The 19931-nt window shown below is 40.9% G+C and overlaps 1 protein-coding gene across 1 annotated transcript in view; it reads left to right on the plus strand.

The window, feature by feature from the left end:
• The window catches only part of DENND1B (DENN domain containing 1B), a 300147-nt gene that overhangs the window by 99235 nt on the left and 180981 nt on the right, over positions 1-19931 (plus strand). The window contains exon 3 of the mRNA XM_019530566.1: positions 4687-4730. Coding sequence (XP_019386111.1) covers positions 4687-4730 — 44 coding nt within the window. The remainder of the gene's footprint in view (positions 1-4686; positions 4731-19931) is intronic.

Consider the following 19931-nt stretch of genomic DNA (forward strand, 5'->3'; position numbering starts at 1 on the left):
TGTAAGATTAATAAGGTGGAAACTTGAAATATTTCATGGATTTGTAGCTTGCTAGATGTGGGATATTGTGCCATGGTGCCATTTAAATCCATTGTTACATTATTTTCCAGAGGTGAAAGGGTCATCCTTTAGTGACTAAAGGAAAATAGCAGTTAATAAATAATAAAGATCTACTTTTTGCTTTATTCCTAGTAGAATGGTTTCTGACGAATAATTTAAGAACTGTAAATACAGTTTGGCAGGATGAAATATGATTTTTCAATAGGTACAGATTTTACTATTATGACAAAACTTCTATTCAGAGATATATTGTTTATTTCTTTGAAAGTGTAAAGATGTGCATATAGTTGAGGGTTGTACTTACTAATAGCAAAAATGTATCCAAATTTAATTTGAATGTAGAAAGTTATTAAACTGCTTTATTTTTAAAATGGAAAGTGCTGGGAAATAAAACTTGAATCGGGCTGCTTAAGTGTTACTGTAATGCAATGGGTAAAACAGAGAAAACCCAATAGCTTTTTCTTATATTATTGAGGATGCTATAAAATATTCAGTATGCCAAACATTATGAAGATAGCTTAGTCCTGTTCAGTGATGTTAAGACACTGCTGGAAGGCACTTGGATACTCCCGTGATGAGAGCGGTATGAAAGCCTGTATAGATTAGAACTGTGGGCTTCTGGGTGGAATTGAAGTTTTTTTTGACCTTTAAGCCCCAGATGGCTTGAGAATGAAACTCCCTTGGGTGTGAATGGGATTGAGCCCTTTGTATAGGTGGAAGTTTCAGAGTATGAGATTCCTTCATTTTGCTTTCTCGTCTACTCCCTTGGTTTGTTGGAGCACAGGTTCATAGCAGTGGCCATCATTTTCCCAGGAGTGGGTTGATAGGCAAGAATCTTTTTGTTATAGCTTAAATATTAAAATGGATAACTGCAACATTAATGATAAAGGCAAGATGCAGGGGGTTTTTTTTGGTGGTGTCTTTTATTGGACGAATTGGTTTGGAGGCACAAGGTTGTCATCTCAAAGTTTTGTACAGTTGGTCTAGTAAATGATATCATTAAAAAAACCCTTACTTCTTGCATCTTTCCTGGACTACCACAACACTCCAACCCTACTATTTCCCTTTGACCACTCCAGTTGCTTATAGGTGACTTTTCTTTTTATTACTTTATATAAATATGTGGCCTGGTGCAGTATGGGTCTTGAACCCTCTAGCCTTAACTTGAATCCTGTAGCCTTTAACGGCCATCAGCATCTTCCTATATCTTCCAAGGTTGGAACATATTCCTGTATGTTCCAAGGTTGTCAGTTATTTACAGATCTGGTGGTACTATGGAAGTTTTTGTAGGATTTTGGAGACCAGGTTAAAAACATGAGATTGAATTAATTTTTTTATGTTAGAATACTAATAATGGGCAGAATATGTCATAAGCCATAGGCTGGTGCCTCCCTCATTGTTGCTTGTGGTCAAGCAAAAATATTCTCTCTCCCCTTGTATTTGTTTAGCCAGCTCACTCACAAAAGCTCAATAATAAATATTGGATGAGCGTCCAATATAAATATTCTGTGTCGCATGTGAATAGCTGTATTCACAGCTCTTCCAAATCAAAAAGTGGGCATCTGAATATTCTTGGAAAAATGGGTCTGTCTAGTGTTGGATTTAAGAGTGGATTGTTTTTTGTGAACATACTTACAAATTCTTTTTTTTCCCCTTAGTTTTCCATAGTGAGTTATGTAGATTGGAGTGTTGTGTATTTTACTCTGATTCTGCTTTAGAGACCTCAGGGCAGTGGCAGAGACACGGCTTGGAACTATTTATAGGGAAAATTAACTGAGAAGATTCAAAGAGCTCTAAAAAGGGAAAAGAGCACAGGACTAAGAGTCTCTGGGATCATGGAATCCAGTCCTCTGCATTTCCAGGCAAGTAGTTACCCAAGGAGTCCCCAAAATCATTATTTCAAGCAGTCACAACTATAAATCACAGTATTAGAAACACCAAGAACACCCTAAAACAGGAGTTGGCAAACCTGGTATGTATGCCAGAGCATGGCACATGAGAACTTTTTGTTCATCGTGCCACATCCGGTCTGGGCTGTGGGCAGCTGCCTCTGGCCACAGAGCCTGGGGTGCTTGCAGCAGGTGGCGGGGAGGCTACAAGCGCTGCTGCAACCAGCCTGGGCTCTGTGGCAGGCAGCAGCTGTCCAGAGCCCCAACTGGCTGTGGCAGGCAGCCAGAAGGCTGCAACTGGTATATCAGGGTCTGGAGACCCAGCCGAACTCCGTGGTGGTGGTGGTGGCTGCACACGCGCCTTGGGACACACAACAGAGAAGGGGCCTGGGGCAGCGCAGCTGGTGCTCTTCACTCTTCTCTTTTCCCTTTGTGGGAGGCACCAGCTGCAGCAGCAGCAGCAGTTCTGGCTCTGGCTCCCAGAACTGCAGCCACTGATGGAGTGTGGTGGGGGCTGAGGCTTTTAGCAGGGTGAATGCCTGTGGGGCTGGAAGGAGCATAGCCCCTAATCCTCACCCCTGCCCTCCTCTCCCTCTGCCCCAGCTCCTGCTGCAGGTGCTCCTCTGTGCTGGGCTTCTGGCACCTACCAGAAGGGCAGGGAGGCATGTGCTTATACATGCCTCTGTACGTGTATGTGCCTGCATGCATCCTTGCAGGAGGGGCAGGTATCATTGGGCTCTGGCCCTGGTATAATCCCTGCCCCTGTGGGCAAGGAGGGGGTTGTATGCCCGATTCCCAGCTGTCCCTGATCACACGCACACACACGCACACCGTCCCCACCCCCAGCAGGGCTGAGGAGCACAGACTCCACACCTGGAGGTGCAGGGCAGCAGGAGCCTTCCCCTGCTCTGCTTGTTGGCTCCTGCTGCTGAATGGAGGGCGACTGTTTCCCTTGCACCCAACTCTGTTGTCTTGCTGCCATGCCCTCCTCCCTCCCTGGCTCCCTTGCAATTCCCCTCCTCTCACCCCCGCCCAAGTTCCAGTACAAAAGGGATGGGAGAAGCCTGGAGTTTTTTTGGCAAGACAGACCTGGGAGCAACAGCATCGCAGAGGAAAAGGAGGGAAGAAATAGCTTGTATCACTCCAGAACAGGAGTCCCTCCCCCAGCCTTGGCTTGTTGCTGGCGGCAGCTGCACACATGCCTCTGGGAAGACAGCGGAGAAGGGTCTGGGGGGGCAGTGCATCTCTGACCCCTTCCCCACCATGCTCCCCAAGGCACATGGGGAGGGGCGTGGGTTACATTGCCACAATGAGGATCGGCCACCTTGTGGCTCCCCTGCCACCTGCCCCTGGCACACCAACATCTTCCAAGTCAAGGTTGTGGGGTATTTTGGCACTTAGCCCAAAAATGTTGCTGACCGCTGCCCTAAAGCATGATGTACATAAAAGTAGAAGAAACGAAATCACTGCTAATATCCTGAAATGACAGGATGGTAGTTGGCTAATATATGTTCAGAATAACTTAAGTAGTGAAGAAGGTGACGGTCGGGAGCCTTTGGAGTGGTCAGACATTGCCAGCCAGGCACCGATGCAAGAATTGGAGCTCTGAGCATGTACCAGTAATCTTAACTATGGAGAAGGTCAGAATCTCAGCAGTTGTGAGGGGCTTGCTGGATCTTTCATAAGGTTATTTCTCTTGGATTTTTCTTGTGAGATTTCCAATCTGTCATGTTGCCCTCTGATATTTAGGTTTTTGGGACACAGTCTCATAGTTGATGCAAATATTTTGTTCCAGCCCAGTATTAGAGCATACTGGTAGGGCCAAGAGAATTTTGGTCCTAATCCTAGAACTGGTGATTCAGTTGCTGACTTTGGCAAAACATTTGTGCTTCTATTTCTTCATCTCTAAAACGTGGTAGTATTTGCCATGTCTGCCTCATGTGGGTATCATATAGCCTAATTAATGTCTGTGATTAAACTTTGGTATCATACATTATCAACTGTATCTCATTGTGAGGTATAACGACTTAAAGGGGTAAGCAGTTGTTTGACCCTGTTTTGATATGAAAGTTAGGAGTTTTATAATGTTTGTTTTAGACAAGTATGTGAAATACTTAGTTTTCCATTTTATAGTTTAAGTAGTTGGGACAACTAAACTAATCTATGTATTTTATTTATTTAGCAGTGTAGAAAAGATTAAAGTTGTAAGAAAAAAATTGCTGATTTTTGAATGAGGCAAAAAGGAAAAATACGAAAAATATGAAAATAGAAAATCAGGACTTACTGAAAATTTTGTTTGCTGTAGGTAGAATTTTAACTTTTCATTTTATCAGCAATAGTCACATTGCCATCCTATGTTGCATGGATTGTAAGATGTCTTTTGTCACTCAATGCTTTAACTGAACTGAAAATTTGAATGTTGGATTGATTCCTTAACAATGCAAAGAAACAAACAAACAAACAAATGGAAGTATACAAAGGTTAAAAAGAAAACTTAAATCTGAAAAATGCGAGTATGTTGTAACTTACTGTTTTATGTAAAAACACATATGTGGTTTCATAAATATGAAATAAGAGACTTTTTAATAATCCAGTATCTTCCTTAGTTTTGAGAAACATTTTTATACTTGCCTGAAAGCTTGAAGCTAAGCTGACCCTCTTTTTAATATTGATGTACTCTGACTGTAATACGGTGTTCCTTTGCCTCTGATTAATGCTGTCTGTCAATTATTTACAGATCCAGTGGTACTATGGAAGTTCCCGGAGGACTTTGGAGACCAGGTTGGAAACATGAGATTGAACTTTTTTTATGTTAGAATAATAATAAAAACGCCCTCCTATTCAACTGTAGAAAAGCAGATGCTAATGATATCAGAGAGGAAGTCTTCACCAATTGATGGATTGGTAATTAGAATGCATTTGTGACAGGAATATGCGATAGTAGTTTTGAAGAAATATTCAGTTTACAGCATTATTCTTCATTGATTTCATATTTTTAATGTTTTTTTTTAAATAATGCATTTTATAAGGTTTTCTTAAACATGTAATTAGCTTTTATGATGGTTAAGCTTTAAAACAACGTGAATTTTTAAACCCAGCTTTACAGTTAATCTTGGTTAAGAATTTTGGTGGTAAATCCAAACCCTAAACAGCATGATGTCTACTTTTAGAACCAGAACCTTTATGAATTATGTTACCAACATAGTTTGTGGCTTAAATGTTATATTGCTTTAGAAATGTGTTACAGTAGTTCTTTGCTTTGTAAAACAAATGTTTTGCACATAACAACAGATGATGGGATAAACCTGCTGACTATGCAGACATAGAAGCACTAGTTTTTTACTATAATTTATTCTCATAGGTAAGCTTAGTCCACTATATTTAAAGGATTATGTCAGTACTGAATATATGAATAAAAAGTTTATTTAATTAGTTATTGTGTTTTAGATTGGATATTTTATTTTTAAGTGTCCTGTTATATTTTGCTTTTGTTTAGCTCTGTTATTTTGCCAAAATCATTTTATTTCTATAAAGGGAATTTAAATAGCCATATTTCATAGAAAAAATGAGAATGAACACCTTGTTTTGCTGTCTTCTATATCCACATTGAGTCAAGTTAGTTCTTCACCCATAGTGTCACACTGGTAGATGCTTGGAAATATCCTTGTAAATCTTGTTAAATTAGAGAAATGGGTTGAAATCAATAATGCAAGATTCTATTAAGATAGGTGTACGGTGATTTATGATTAAAGGCATATGTATACACATCGAAAATATGGGATATCTGGCTGGGGAGTAGTAATAGTGAAAAAGATCTGTAGCTTCTAAGATCATAATAAATGGAATATGAGCAAAGTGTTCCATGATTTCTTCATAACCATACATCCTGCAAGATTTGATCATATTTTTCTTAGTTAAGAGTAGTTGTCTCCATTCTCATTTAAATTCTGATGTTTTAAGCAGAACTCACTCAAAGTGGGTCAAAAAGGATGTGTGAAAGGGCTCTTAATTAGTAAGTTAAAGGTTACTCAGTGAGCAGCTGCTGGTAAAATATGATTAGTGGAGGAGGCCCACTGAAGAGTAGGCGATAACACGCAGAGATAATAGCTAATCTGCAAAGCAAAAGTAACTTCTCATTTTCCCCAAAATGTGGGGAAATGAGTATTTTGCATAAAAGACCTGTGCTGGAAAAATTTCAGTTTTTCAGTTCCCCAAAATGTCAGTTTTCATGTGAAAAAGCCAAGTTTTAGTCTTCTTTCATGCAAAGTTTGAAACTGTAAGTGGAGCACTGGGACTATAAAGAATAAATAATATTAAAAAAATCAGTGGGAGTATATTATTAAACTCCGTGAAGTCTGGATCAGGCCCCAGGGACTTGGGGCAGGTGTATATTATCTCCTGCTGCTCAGCACCACCCTTGAAAATCAAGCTTTTGCCAGTCTCTCCTTCTATATGCTGGCCCAAGTCCAGCAATTAAGCATAACAGACAATTTAGAGTGGACCTGAGCACATATTGCAATGACCAGAAACAGCCTGTGGATACTTGAACTGAGTGGGGCCACCTCATTTTGTCTGATTACCTCTACAAACTCATATTGATGTAGATAGAGCTAGTAATCAGAAAATACTACAATGTGGATTTGTAGTTTGAACATATATGCCAGCGCTTTTAATGTACAAAACGCATATTAAATTGAATTGAAGTTCCTTGACAAAGGATTACAGATTTTGTCCTGTTATTGCCAGTGGAATCTTACATCACTATGATTTTGTTCTGAATTAAGTTTTTAATGTTACATATGTAAAATATTTACAAGGTAATTTATAACTAGGTTAGAACTTAATTTCAGTTTTGCTGTTATCTGAAGCTCATTTTTAAATTAAAAAACCTATAGACAATGTATTAAAAATTACTACTTTAAATAAAGCATACTTTTCAGAAAAAGTTCCCCCCAGTAATTCTTGAAAAATGCAGTAGCTTTGAAAAATTCTGGTGTGCTTAGAAATATGAAAACCAACAAGTGAAAAAAAAATGTGCCTGTCACAGAAAAAAATATACCTTTTAATGTCATGGTATAGTTAGCCATCGAGCCCTAGTAATTTTGCAGGTACTGGCTACATTCTGGTTCTGTTGAAATCAGTGGTAAATCTCCTGTTGACTTCTGTGTGACCAGGATTTCACACGCAACTTCTCCCAAATTAGCTTTAGTCCTGGATGTCTCTTAAACTCTAAGAATTACTGTAAGTTCTCCATCCATAGCCTCAGCACATTACAGTTCCTCGTGGCAAAGGAAGAGCTTCCCACAGGCCATTCTGGGACTTACAGTTCTGTTTCCTGTAGAAGTATTAGAAACAACAGCATTGCTTTATTTTTTATTGTGAGACAAATAATGGTAGTGTTTACATTGCTTATGTCACAGATGCACTAATTAAAGAGTTAACAAGTGTTTATTGTTGCTATTCTGCCAGATACAAAGAGGATGATGTAGAATGCGTTTTTTCAAACATTTCAGATATTGATATTACTCACAAATTTGAATCTTTGTATCTTTACATATATAGGAGAAGTTAATAGAATAAGAACATCCATGTCAGGAAAAAATCCTTTTGCTGTTTATTCAGATGGCTTCTAAAATTAACTGGATGGGAGGTATTAAAAGAAAGCTAGATTCTTCACTCCTGCCCATTTTCAGACCTTGGGGTTTTCATAATGAATAAGACTTTAGGCCCATCTAGTCTGTGAGTGCTCTGTTTCCTGCAATGGCTGATACCAGAAGCATAAAAGGGAGTTGTTAAAAACCCAGCAGTAGGCCAAAGTAGGGTAATTTGTCCCTCACACTAGGTCTCTTCCTAGTATGTCTCTTACGGTTCGATTTTAATATTGCTTCCCCATGATTATAATGACTCTGGATACTTTTGTTATTCATATATATATATATATATATATATATTTCTAATTCCTGTTTGAATCTTTACTGAGTTCTTGGCCTGATTCACTTCATTTAGAAGTAAATTCCACAGTCTAATTATGCATTGTATGCAAAATTATTTCAGTTTATTTTTCAGTCTGTCCTCCTTTAATTGTTTTGATCATCATCTGATTCTAGTGTTGAGAGAGTGAGAAAAGGAGTTCTTGATCTGTCCTCTGTAGATGATTCATTACATTTTTTTTTTTTATCATGTCCTCATTTATTTTCAAGTGGGTAATTGTCTTTTCAGGCTCTTTTTATGTGAGAGTATGCAGTGGGATAACTAGCAATACACATAGTATTTCAGAGGAGGTATCAGCATTGATTCTGTGATTATGTTACTGATTTATACAAAGGAATTATGATATTTCTTATAGTATTGGCCATCCTGTTTCTTACAACAACTTTTGCATTTTATGCTACAGTCGCTCATTGAGCAGCAGTCTTCTTTGAATTGATAGCATTGAGCCCAAAACACTTTTCTGTTTTGAACCAGTTGAGTAAAACCTGATTTCAGCGGTATAAGACAGTAGTTCCCAACCTTTTTTTGCCTTGTGGGCCAGGTGGGTGGTGCCAGGTCCATCTGTGGCCTAGATCTGGACCAATCTGGCCCACAGACTGTGTGTGGGTTTGGCATGCAAGTGCAGCATAGTGGGGGTCCAGCCCAGGCTGGCTACCTGGCAGTGGTCATATAGCAATGGTTTAGGGTCAGCCCAGCTGAATGACAACAGCCTGTGCCTGGCCTGGCCACCCGGAAACAGCTCATGACAGCAACAAGGCACAGCTAAGTTGCCTGGCCGTGGCCCGGCTCAGTCACTCAGCAGTGGCCCAGCTCAGCACAGCCGCTTGGCAGGAGCTCAGTTCCACTTTCCAGAAATGGTTGCAAGGGGCTGGGAATTTTAGCAGCTGGGGGAGGGTTGGCCACTGCTCCCTTACCCCCAAATTTTCCAACCTATGGGGAGCCCAGTGGGCAGGACGTTATGTCTCCATGTGCCAGATTTGGCCTGCAAGCCAGGGGTTGAGCACTGTTGGTATAAGATGTTTTCTGTAAGGGCTATATCCTGCAAAATGTGAAGAGATCTGGCTTGGTTTACCTTGGAATACTCAAGTTTCATTGCAATTAATGGGACACCTTGTACTGAAGGGTTAAGCACATGCTTAAATGCATTACTGGATAAACGATGACAAATGCAAAGTATTTTGTTAACCAGTATAAAGGAGGGAATTTTGATATTGTTACCACTATTATGAGGTGCATCTTTATAGTGTTGTTACTTGAGGGAATATCTGTCATTGTAGATTTGAGAGAGAATGTGCCTTATACAGGTACGCTTGACCTCGAAAGTATTTTGATCTAAGTGTTTTATCTAGCGTACCCTGCAAGGTTCTGCTGAGAAGACTGGGTGTTTCACATTCAAAGCTGTTCTGCAATAGCAGAACCATGCTTTCATCTAGCAGAGTTACTCCAAGTCTGCCAAGTAGAGGAAAGTTTCTGACCCCAGCTCCTGACAGAAAATGCACGTAGACACTCCTGTGCTTTCAGCTGGCTGCTGTGGTCCATTCAGCAGCTGGTGACTTCCCAAGGAGCACTTCGCATTTTGGTAGCACACTTGATGAGTGAAGTTACATAGAGACATATTGGTACACACGTACCCTTTAAATGTTCTTATTTTCTGCATAGTTAGGGATCTTTAGGAGTTTAAATTCTCCTGCAATTTCCAGGGAGATAGATGGTCCAATTCAGACAATAGCTTCCTAGTAAGCCCTGTTCAGGTTAAGGTAAATCATTATTTGTGATTTGGCTGATACTCCAACTTCTTTTATGGCTGAAAAGCATATACTTTTTATTAAGCAGAGAGGAGCTCTAGAATAATTAAGAACTCCAGTGTGTGTAACAAATGCTGTTCTTTCACGCACAAATTGCAGCTAATGGAATAGCAACATATTAATGAGCATGCTAAAGCATTTTGCAAATGTGAGTATGTTGATACGTTGGGTTATATTTGATAAAGATTTGCTTTGTATTTTAGAAAATTTGTTATAGGGCAGTTAGTTGCTCTAAACATTTTAAACGAATAAGAGGCCACTGAGACCTCTTTAACATTCAGGATTTAAAATGCTCTAAGACACAATCTAAGCCATTTTTATTTTTTCCTTTACTCATTCCAAAACGCACAATAAACCATTTATATTAGAGCAGCTTTCCCCCATAATACAAAAATTTCTGATGTTTTAAAATAAGGATTTTTTTCTTGCTGTTTTTTGAGACAGGTGGTGACATGAAACATACTTATTGTCAGGATTGTGCTGGTTTTGTTTTATAGAGCTTTTCTATGAGTTAAAATTTTTGAACTTGATCAGCATATGGTACCAGCTAGTCTCATCTCTACGAGCTCCTTTGTTATCTTGTTATTGTTATAGGTCTTAATGACAGTTGTAAGCCATAGTTCTGGATGTAGGGGTTAGTCCACCCTGGGGAGAAGAGGGAGAAACAGCAGTGTGGATTATGGAAATATGAATTGATCTAAAAAGCAGCTCTCTTGTAATAGAATGGGGCTCAAAGAAAGACTGAGGAGAAGCTGGTGAAAAGACGATGGAATATGATGTGAAAATGATCATTTGAATGCTTTTCTTTTCATTCCCAGCTGCTGTGCTCTGGTGAAAAGGCATGCATTTGTATATCTTAAGGCTGGGTGAAAAAGGGGCAGATGAATGGAATTACTTGGTAGATATGTTTTCATTTTGAGTCAAATAAATTATGTGCATTTTAATAGACTGTATGCATATATTAACCATTTTTATCATACAGATATAATATTAAAGACATAGAAATGTTTTTTCTCTTATTTGTTCAAGCAAGTACAGTATTAACTTAGATATCTATATATACAGCATGAATCATTTCAGTCTAAAAAAACTGTTGGTGGTTTGGCCTTTTTATATAGCTGTCAGTAATGTTCCAAACCAAAGGGAAATGTATGAAAACATTTAGTTCATTGTTGTGTGTCAGACCAGTTGTGGGAAAGCTTTCCCATTATTATTTTGGCAAGAGGACCAACAACATTTATCCAGTATTATTTTAAACTTGTTTCCACACATCACTGCATCATCTGCTGTTTTCTTCCTAGTATTTTATTTTTCTGCTATATTTTTCTTGTGTAGTTCGTCATCTCCTTTTTAATCTTCATTATATAACTTTTATTTTCATTATTTGTTGCGTCTGTCCCAGCTTTAGGCCATCCTGCGTGAGTATCCTAATTAGATATGGCTCCCTTGATATTCAACAGTGTATGAAGCCTTCTCCATCTCTTGCTTGCTTATTGGCAATCTAGCTCTGGGTCAGCCTTTCCTGAGGTCCCATGCCCTATGAACCTATAGGACATGGTCGCATGCCTTATGGCTATAGCCTACCATTTTGAGCAAACATGCCATTGGTTCAGCATTACTATTCTGAATATTGCTAAAGTGAGAAGTTGTTTACTTTTTTCTTAGGTGGAATAATTTCCTTTTACACATCAATCAATGAGATAATTATATTTACCACTTATGCTGCACTTTACAGGGTCTGATTGATTAATCCTCACAACACATCTAGGAGATAGGATACACTAAGATAACATGCCTGTGAGGCAGGTTTTACTTTTTTTTTTCCTGATACTAATACAGAGACATTTCATGATTTCCCACAGCAAGTTGACAGCAAAGCAGGAATCGGAATGAAAGGATTTCTGATTCCCAATACAGTGCTTAATGTAACAGAATATAATTATTCATGGTGAATTTCAGTATCTTCTATGTTTGGTGTAATTTTTTAACAGTACAACTCAACACTGGTATGATTTCCTCTGGCAGAGAAATGGCACATATTATACACTTAAAAAAAAAAAAAGTGTGTGTGTGTGTACACACAAACATAAACCTGTCTTTTCGATGTAAGAATGAAGTTGTGCTATCAGTTTTAATCCATAAAAAAAAGTGTGCCCCTGGTATCCAAAGTTTGGGAAATGCTGCTTCAATTGGATCAACTATATGATTGGGAAAGCTGTTGCACAGTCCAGGCATCAAGTACCCTTCCTCAGGTCTATTGACAACTTCCAAATTGTTTCCAAGGTATTGTGAAAGGCTGTGTATCCTGGATGCTTGATTCCTTCCTTCCCCCATGAAAAAGGTATTATATTTTTTATCCAAGATAAGTCGTTAATTGTCTATGACAGGTGGGGGCCAAACTGTCTGGCAGTCATGCCCCAAATTAACCCTGTGGTCTCACCAAGGACCCCTTGGATTCCCTTCCCTTGCCCAATCTGCTGTTTTGATTTCTGCTTTTTACCTTGTGCTCTCTGCCAAATCTGCTGCTCTGCTTTCTGCTTCCTGTCCTATCTGCCAGTGTGTTGTCTGCTTCCTCTCTGACCTGCCATATGCAGTGGGACTTTGTGTGCCACTTATGATGCACATGTCACATGTTGGCTACATCCTTGGTCTCAAATAAGTAAGTGCAGCTGTGCTTCACTAAGATATTCAAATAACAGAATTAAATCAAGAAAGAACTGAAGCACTGTTCAACTTCTAGAAAATTATATTTTTGTTTGGCTAAATGTTTGGTGTTCTTTTAGTCCTGAATTGGTGGATGTCTGCCTTACTTTGAGCAGCAGACACATGAGCTCTCCCAGGCAAGCTGCCTGTAGGAGGTACTACAGAGTGCTTGGGTGCTAGGTGGCAGGAGAGCCAGTTTACACTGAGCAAATAACTGTTTCAGAATGAAATCAACTAGGGGAGGGGACATACAGGATCATAGGAAAGCAGGGCTGGAAGAGATCTCAACAAATCATCTAGTCCAGACCAGTCACCTGCCCAAGGCACGATCATCTCTGACCAAAGTGTCCAGCCAAGTGTTTGTCTAACTTGCTTTTGAAAATTTCCAGGATAGAGATTCCATACCTGGTCTAGGTAGCTTATTCCAATGCTTGACTGTCCTCATAGTGAAATGGTTTTTACTAATCTCCAGCCAGTCAGGCTTTCCTGTTCACCAGCACTCACAGAATTTTCCCCAGTCTTCCATGGCTTTTTGTTCAAGTCAGGTCCTATTCAAACTCCCCTGTTTGCTGTCAAGTTTTCTGTCTCTGGTGTCACTGTGTTCTGGCAAGCCCTGCTTCCTTTACACTGTAATCAGCTACAGTTTGCAGTCCAGCTGCTGAGATCTCTTCTCTGTTTACTCCTCCAAGCAACGTGATGTGCTCCACAAAGTAACCGCTCTACATAAGAAAGTTGCAGCATATTTTTCAAGGGGTAACTTTACCCTGTATTCAAATAATTTACTGTAGTAGAGTTGAATGCTGTGTGTCTGTTTCACTTATACTGTATGGTAAATTCCTGTGTCTGTCCCCATTGATAGAAATGCTGTATCTACTGTTGTTTTTTATGAGGGTCATCAACCCATTTATGTTTCAGTCAGGGGAGAGTGTTACAGGCTTTAAATTACACTCATGAAATGTCTTCCTTTCTGTTCTTACTTGGTGATCTTCTTATCTTTGCTTCATGTCATTTTCCAACATCAGATATGATAGCTGTATTTTGTGTTGGAGAACATGGGTTTCCAGTTGCCATGGTATAATTTAATGATTTTAATTAAGTCATGTGATTCTAAATGAGCTGTGCTATAATATTTTACATAACGTGCACTGTCTGTAAGAAGTAATTAGATATAGCTTATTTTACAACCAAGTGCGTTTTACTGTCCAACCAAGTATGTTTCACCCAGTTGTGTGTAACGTCATGCATTTTATGATAAAAATGATGACCTTTGTTCTGATGATGCTTCAAAGCAGCCTTGCATTGGTTTGTTAGTTGTCAAAAATCTATTATCCCATTGACTGCGTAACTAGAACTCTTTTCGCTGTTGACCTTCTCCACTGGAGAAATACCATTTATCCTGTTTCTACATCCCAAACACTTGCATTCCCTTTTGAGTTGTCTTGATTTCTTTTTTCTTTTGGATTGAATCCTGTTTCAGTTGTGTGCTACCCAGTCTCCTTGGCTTAATTTGAACCATGTGGGTGCGTCAAGATGAGTGTGGTCATGAGGTATGTGGCGCTGCAAATGCACATACCACACAGTTTGGTGTTCTCAGCACTGTAAGGGCGTGCTGCCCAAGTGTGCAAATCTCTGTTTGTTTGTTTTTTTCCATGGTTATCCAGGGATCAAAAAAAAAAATGGCAGGAAGAAGAAAATGGAGCAGCGCATGCTCGGGCAGCATGAGCTGCTGAAAAGCAGAGCCGGGCCACCCAGAGCCACAATGAGGCCGCTGGCCAGGCTCTGCCAGGCAGGATCACTGCAGCTGCAGCCCCAGGAGGCCCTCAGGTTCCCAGGTATACCCAGATGGTTCTAGAACAAAATCAGACTTTATATGGGTATTGTGAAATTTTTACTTCATCTACTAAATACTTTTTAAAATCTCAGATGAGATGATGCGCATGGCTCATTAAGAGCAAATTAGTTCCAGTTTGTTGTTTTGATGCAAAGAGAAAAATAAACATGTTTGTACTTATTTCAAATAGTTGTAATATGTATGAAATGCTAGGGATGATGAAAGCAGCATTTTAAAATTTAGATTCTAGTTTAGTTACAAAAATGAACCTTCTACTTTAGATTATTAAAATGTTTCATGGCTAATTACTACTAAAATGATGCTACAAGGTCTAAAACGTGTCTTTTCAAGGTATGTAATTCTGGCTGTTCCCTAAATTGTTTTTATTAGTGTTAAACCAAGAGCACCACTGTGTAACAGTCACTTGCAGAATATTACTACTGTTAAACATAGCATACTTGCCTGTGAAACTGGTATATTTTAATGACCTGTTTCTTAGGATATTAAAAGTCACCTTAAAAATCACCTTTATGGAATTAAAAAGAAAAAGATGTATTGTTCCTGCCCTTTGCAGAACAAGTACAGGTAGGAGGAACTTGGCTGGATTTTGTTGTGGGTTATCAAGAGAATAGTTGAGTAAAGGCGGTCCTCAACTTACAACATTTTGAGTTACAGTGTTTCACACTTACAACATTTAAAAATTGACACCCTGTTTCGACTTTTCAACGCTTGAACCAATGCCATGCCACGCCACGCCAGCAAATAAGTTTGCTGCATCACCCATCTCCCTGGAGAACATCTGTCCAAACTTCCTTGGACACTTTAAGAAAGCAGATGAGACTCCTAAGAAGATTCCAGCCAAGAACCCTTCAAAAAGTCCAGCCAAGAGGCCTTCAAAAAGTACAGCAAAGTCACCTCATAGAAGTCCTTCCAAATCAATATGATGCTATTTACAATATAAATACATTAATGTAGCTATATTAAACATCTGTAATTGACTGAGTACAATATTCTGGGTTATTTTTGGTTAAAATAGGGTATGAGGCCTTGGTTCAGGAACCAGTCTCCCATTTATAATATTGTTTCCTATGGGAAAATTAGTTCCGACTTACAGGATTTTGACTTAAGATGTGGTTTTCAGGAACCAATTGTGTTGTAAGTCTGAGGACTGCCTGCAAGGTTCTTTATTGTTGATAACACATCAGAAAAGAAAGAGTCCAGCTTCAGTTTCAGATTCCAGGGAAATAAGGAAAAAGCATTTGTAAAGCTAAGCAGTTTTGGTTTGAAAATTAAGTAGGCTGCAAAAACATGGACTTGTTTGATGCCACTTTTAGTCAGTCTTTAGACTGAAATAATGGCTTTTAGGTAACGTTTTGAATATTTAGAAAATGGAATTCATTAATATGTCCTCGAAGACATGCGTTATTATATCCTCAAAGACAAGTTGGAAAGAGTTCATCAGAGTATGTCAATAATGATTTAAAAACTTAGGATGTAGGATTTTCTGTTCCAAAAAACAGCTGGAAGACTTGGAATTATTTAGTCTACCTGAAGGTAGTTATAAAGACATTGTGGTGGAATATTCTCAGTGGTTACAGGGAATAGAATAAGACATAGTGATCTTAAATTGCAAGAGGGGAAATATAGGTTGGATATTAGTAAGAAACGTCTCACTATAGGAGTGATTAAACATAGTAACAGGTTGCCTAGAAATGTTGTGGAATCTTCATCTTTGGAAGCTTTTAGGAGTAGATGAGACAAACATTTTACTAGAATGGATTAGTCAGGGACAATCCTGCCATGAACCGGGGGGTTGGACTAGATCAAGAATCAGTAACCTATGACTCATAGCCTTGATTTGGCCTGCCAAGCAATTACATCCGGTTTGCAAAGCCAGGACATTGGCAGCAATTTGGTGCCAAGGGAGCTTGGCAATTTGGCAGCAGGTAAAGAGTGGGGTAGGAACAACAACAGCAGCTGTGTTGCAAGTGGTGTCTCCCTTTAAGGGACTGAGCTCTGTTAATTGCTAAAAGTGAGGAGGACTTTAAATTAGGTTTGCCAGGGGGTGGAGACCAAAGCCCTGAGATAAGTGAGGAAGTGGGAGACCTAGAGGAAGAGCAAGCAGGAGTGGGCAACACAGGAGGTGCTCTTATACTTCCTGAGAAATCAGGACAATCAACTAGTTGCCTCAGGTGCCTGTACACAAATGCACAGAGCCTGGGAAACAAGCAAGAAGAATTGGAAGTCCTTGCACAGTCATGGAACTATGATGTGATTGGAAGAGACTTGGTGGGATAGCTTGCATGACTGGAGCATTGTGATGGATGAGTACAAACTGTTCAGGAGGTACAGGCAAAGGAGAAGAGGAGGAGGAGTTGCACTTTATGTAAAAGAGCCATATGATTGCTCAGAGCTTCAGTTTGAAACTGGAGATAGGCCTGTTGAGAGTCTGTGGGTTAGGGTCACAGGGGAGAGGAACAAGGGTGATGTTATGGTGGGGGTCTGCTATAGACCACCCAGCCAGGTGGAAGTGGTGGATGAGGCTTTCTTCAAACAGCTAGCAGAAGTTTCCCTCTCACAGGCCCCGGTTCTCATGGGGGACTTCAATCATCCTGACATCTTCAGGCAATGCAGGAAGTTTTTGGAGAGTGTTGTGGACAACTTCTTGGTACAAATGCTGGAGTGGCCAACTGGAGCCATGCTCTTTTTGACCTGCTGCTCAAAAACAGGAAAGAATTGGTGGGGAAAGCAGTAGTAGATGGCAACTTGGGAAGCAGTGACCGCAAGATGATGGAGTTCAGGATCCTGAGGAAAGGAAGGATGGAGAGCAGCAGAGTAAGGACCCTGGACTTTAGAAAAGTAGACTTTGACTTACTCAGGAAACTCATAGGCAGGATCCCCTGGGAAGCCAGACTGAGGGGGAGAGGAGTCCAGGAGAGCTGGCTGTACTTCAGAGGAGCCTTACTGAGAATGCAGGAACAAACCATCCCAATGTGCAGGAAGCTAGCAAGTATGGCAGAAGACCAACTTGGTTTAGCAGGAAACTCTTAAGTAAACTAAATCACAAAAAGGAAGCTTATAAGAAGTGGAAACTTGAACAGATAACTAGGGAAGCATATAAGAGTATTGCTTGGGCATGTAGGGATGAAGTCAGGAAAGCCAAAGTGCAATGTGAGTTGCAGCTAGCAAGGGACATGAAGGGTAACAAGAAGAGTTTCTACAAGTATGTCAGTGGCAAGGGGAGAATCGGGGAAATTGTGGGTTCCTTACTGAATGGTGGAAGCAACCCAGTGACAGAAGATGCAGAAAAGACTGACGTCCTCAATGCCTTTTTTGCCTCAGTCTTCACAGGCGAGGTCAGCTCCCAGACTACTGCACCAGGCAGCACAGTGTGGGGAAGAGGTGAGCAGCCCTCAGTGCTGAAATAACAAGTTAGGGACTATTTAGAAAAGTTGGACATGTACCAGTCCATGGGGCCTGATGGGATGCACCCAAAGATGCTGAGGGAGTTGGCTGAGGTGATTGCAGAGCCATTTGCCATCATCTTTGAAAACTCATGGCACTCAGGAGAGGTCCTGGATGATTGGAAAAGGGCAAACATAGTGTCCCTGTTTAAGAACGGGAAGGAGGAGGAGCCAGGGAATTATAGACCAGTCAGCCTCACCTCAGTTCCTGGAAAAATCATGGAGCATATTCTCAAGGAATCCATTTCTCAGCATGTGGAGGAGAAAAAGGTGATTAGAAACAGTCAGCGTGGATTCACCAGGGCAAGTCATGAATGACTAACCTGATTGCCTTTAGGATGAGGTGACTGGCTCTGTGGATGCAGGGAGACTGGTGGATCTGGTGTACCTTCTTTTTAGGAAGGCTTTTGATACTGTCTCCCACAACATTCTCTCAGGCAAGCTAAGGAAGTATGGGCTGGATGAATGGACTGTAAGGTGGGTAGAAAAGTGGTTGAAGCATTGGGCCCAGAGAGTAGTACTCATTGGCTTGGTGTCTAGTTGATAGCTGGTATCAAGTGGAGTGCCCCATGGGTTGGTTTTGTTCAGTGCCTTCATCAACAACCTGGAAGATGCCATAGAGTGCACCCTCAGCAAGTTTACAGATGACACCAAGCTGGGGGAAGTAGTATATATGCTGGAGGGTAAGGCTACGATTTAGAGTGACTTAGACAAACTGGAGGATTAAGCCAAAAGAAATCTCATGAGGCTCAAGAAGGACAAGTGCAACGTCCTGCACTTAGGATGGAGCAATCCCATGTTCCAGTACAGGCTGGGGGCTGACTGGCTGGGCAGCAGCTCTGCAGCAAAAGACCTAGGGATTACAATGGGCAATAAGCTGAATATGTGCCAGCAGTGTGCCCTTGTTGCCAAGGAGGCTAATGGCATACTGGGCTGCATTGGTAGGTGTGTTGGCAGCAGGTCAAGAGAAGTGATTATTTCCTTCTATTCAGCACGGGTGAGGACACATCTGGAGTACTGTGTTCAGATTTGGGCATTCCATGACATTGAGAGAGACAAATTGGAGATTCTAGCGGAGCATGACAAATTGGTAAGGGGGGTGGGGGACATGACTTGTGAGGAAAGATGATAGAGCTGGACTGTTCTCAGTGGTGGCAGAGGACAGAACAAGTAGCAACAGCCTCAAGTTGCCATATTGGAAGTTTAGGCTAGATATTAGGAAGAATTTACCCTCACTAGGTGGGTAGTAAAACACTGGAACAGGTTACCCAGAGAGGTGGTGAAAGCACCATCCTTGGAGGTTTTCAAAATGGGGCTAGAGAAAGCCTTGGGTGGAATGATCTAGTTGGGGATTGTCCTGCTTTGAGCAGGGGGTTGGACAAGATGACCTCCTGAGGTCCCTTCCAAACCTAACTTTCTATGATTCTGTGATTCTTGACCTAGATGATGTCATGGGGTCTTTTCCAGTTGTGTTTTTCTATAATTGTGCTTCAAGCCTTTAATCTAAAAGCTCCTTAAATCAGTTTAGAAACATTACAAACTCAACTAATTGACATTGGGTTTTCAACCTTTTTTTAAGGAGTGTACCCCTTTTGGGGTCACTTCTGGTGGAGAGGGGGTGGCAACAGCAGCCAGATGCAGAGCAGGGGGTGGTGGTGGCTGGACACGGAGTGGGGGAAGGGCTCGCATGTGACGGTGGCACAGGGTGGATGACAGCAGTGGCTGCTGCATGCGAGTCCCCCTCAACTGCCACACATCCGGCTGGCTGGGTAGTGCCTTCGTGGCCTGTAGAAGGGAGCCACTGTCTTTGCCCTCCCCCGGGCCTGCTCCTGGAAGGTGGCGGCATGGGGTGGTGGGTGGCGCCCCTCCATTCCCCGCCCCCCATGTGTACCCCCTAGCCCCTTTCCAAGTACCCGCCCTCCCGCGTATATCCCATAGCCCCTTTCCAAGGACCTGTGGGGATACATGTACCCCTGGTTGACAACCCCTGTACTAGTCAAACAAGAATGAATTAATTTAGTCATGTGTTTTCCTATATGTATTCAGTCACTACTGAGGAGACAAAGGAAAGTTTTGTTTATATAAGGGAAAATATTGCCTCATTGTTTGCATGAGTGGTCTGTGGGGAATTTTAGTCTAGGCTGTCTGCTACCAGTGCTTTGGCCACCATATCTGATGCATCTGTGGA

The sequence above is a fragment of the Crocodylus porosus genome, unplaced genomic scaffold, assembly GCF_001723895.1.
Source record: "Crocodylus porosus isolate Cpor-Errol unplaced genomic scaffold, CroPor_comp1, whole genome shotgun sequence".
Classification (NCBI taxonomy): domain Eukaryota; kingdom Metazoa; phylum Chordata; order Crocodylia; family Crocodylidae; genus Crocodylus; species Crocodylus porosus.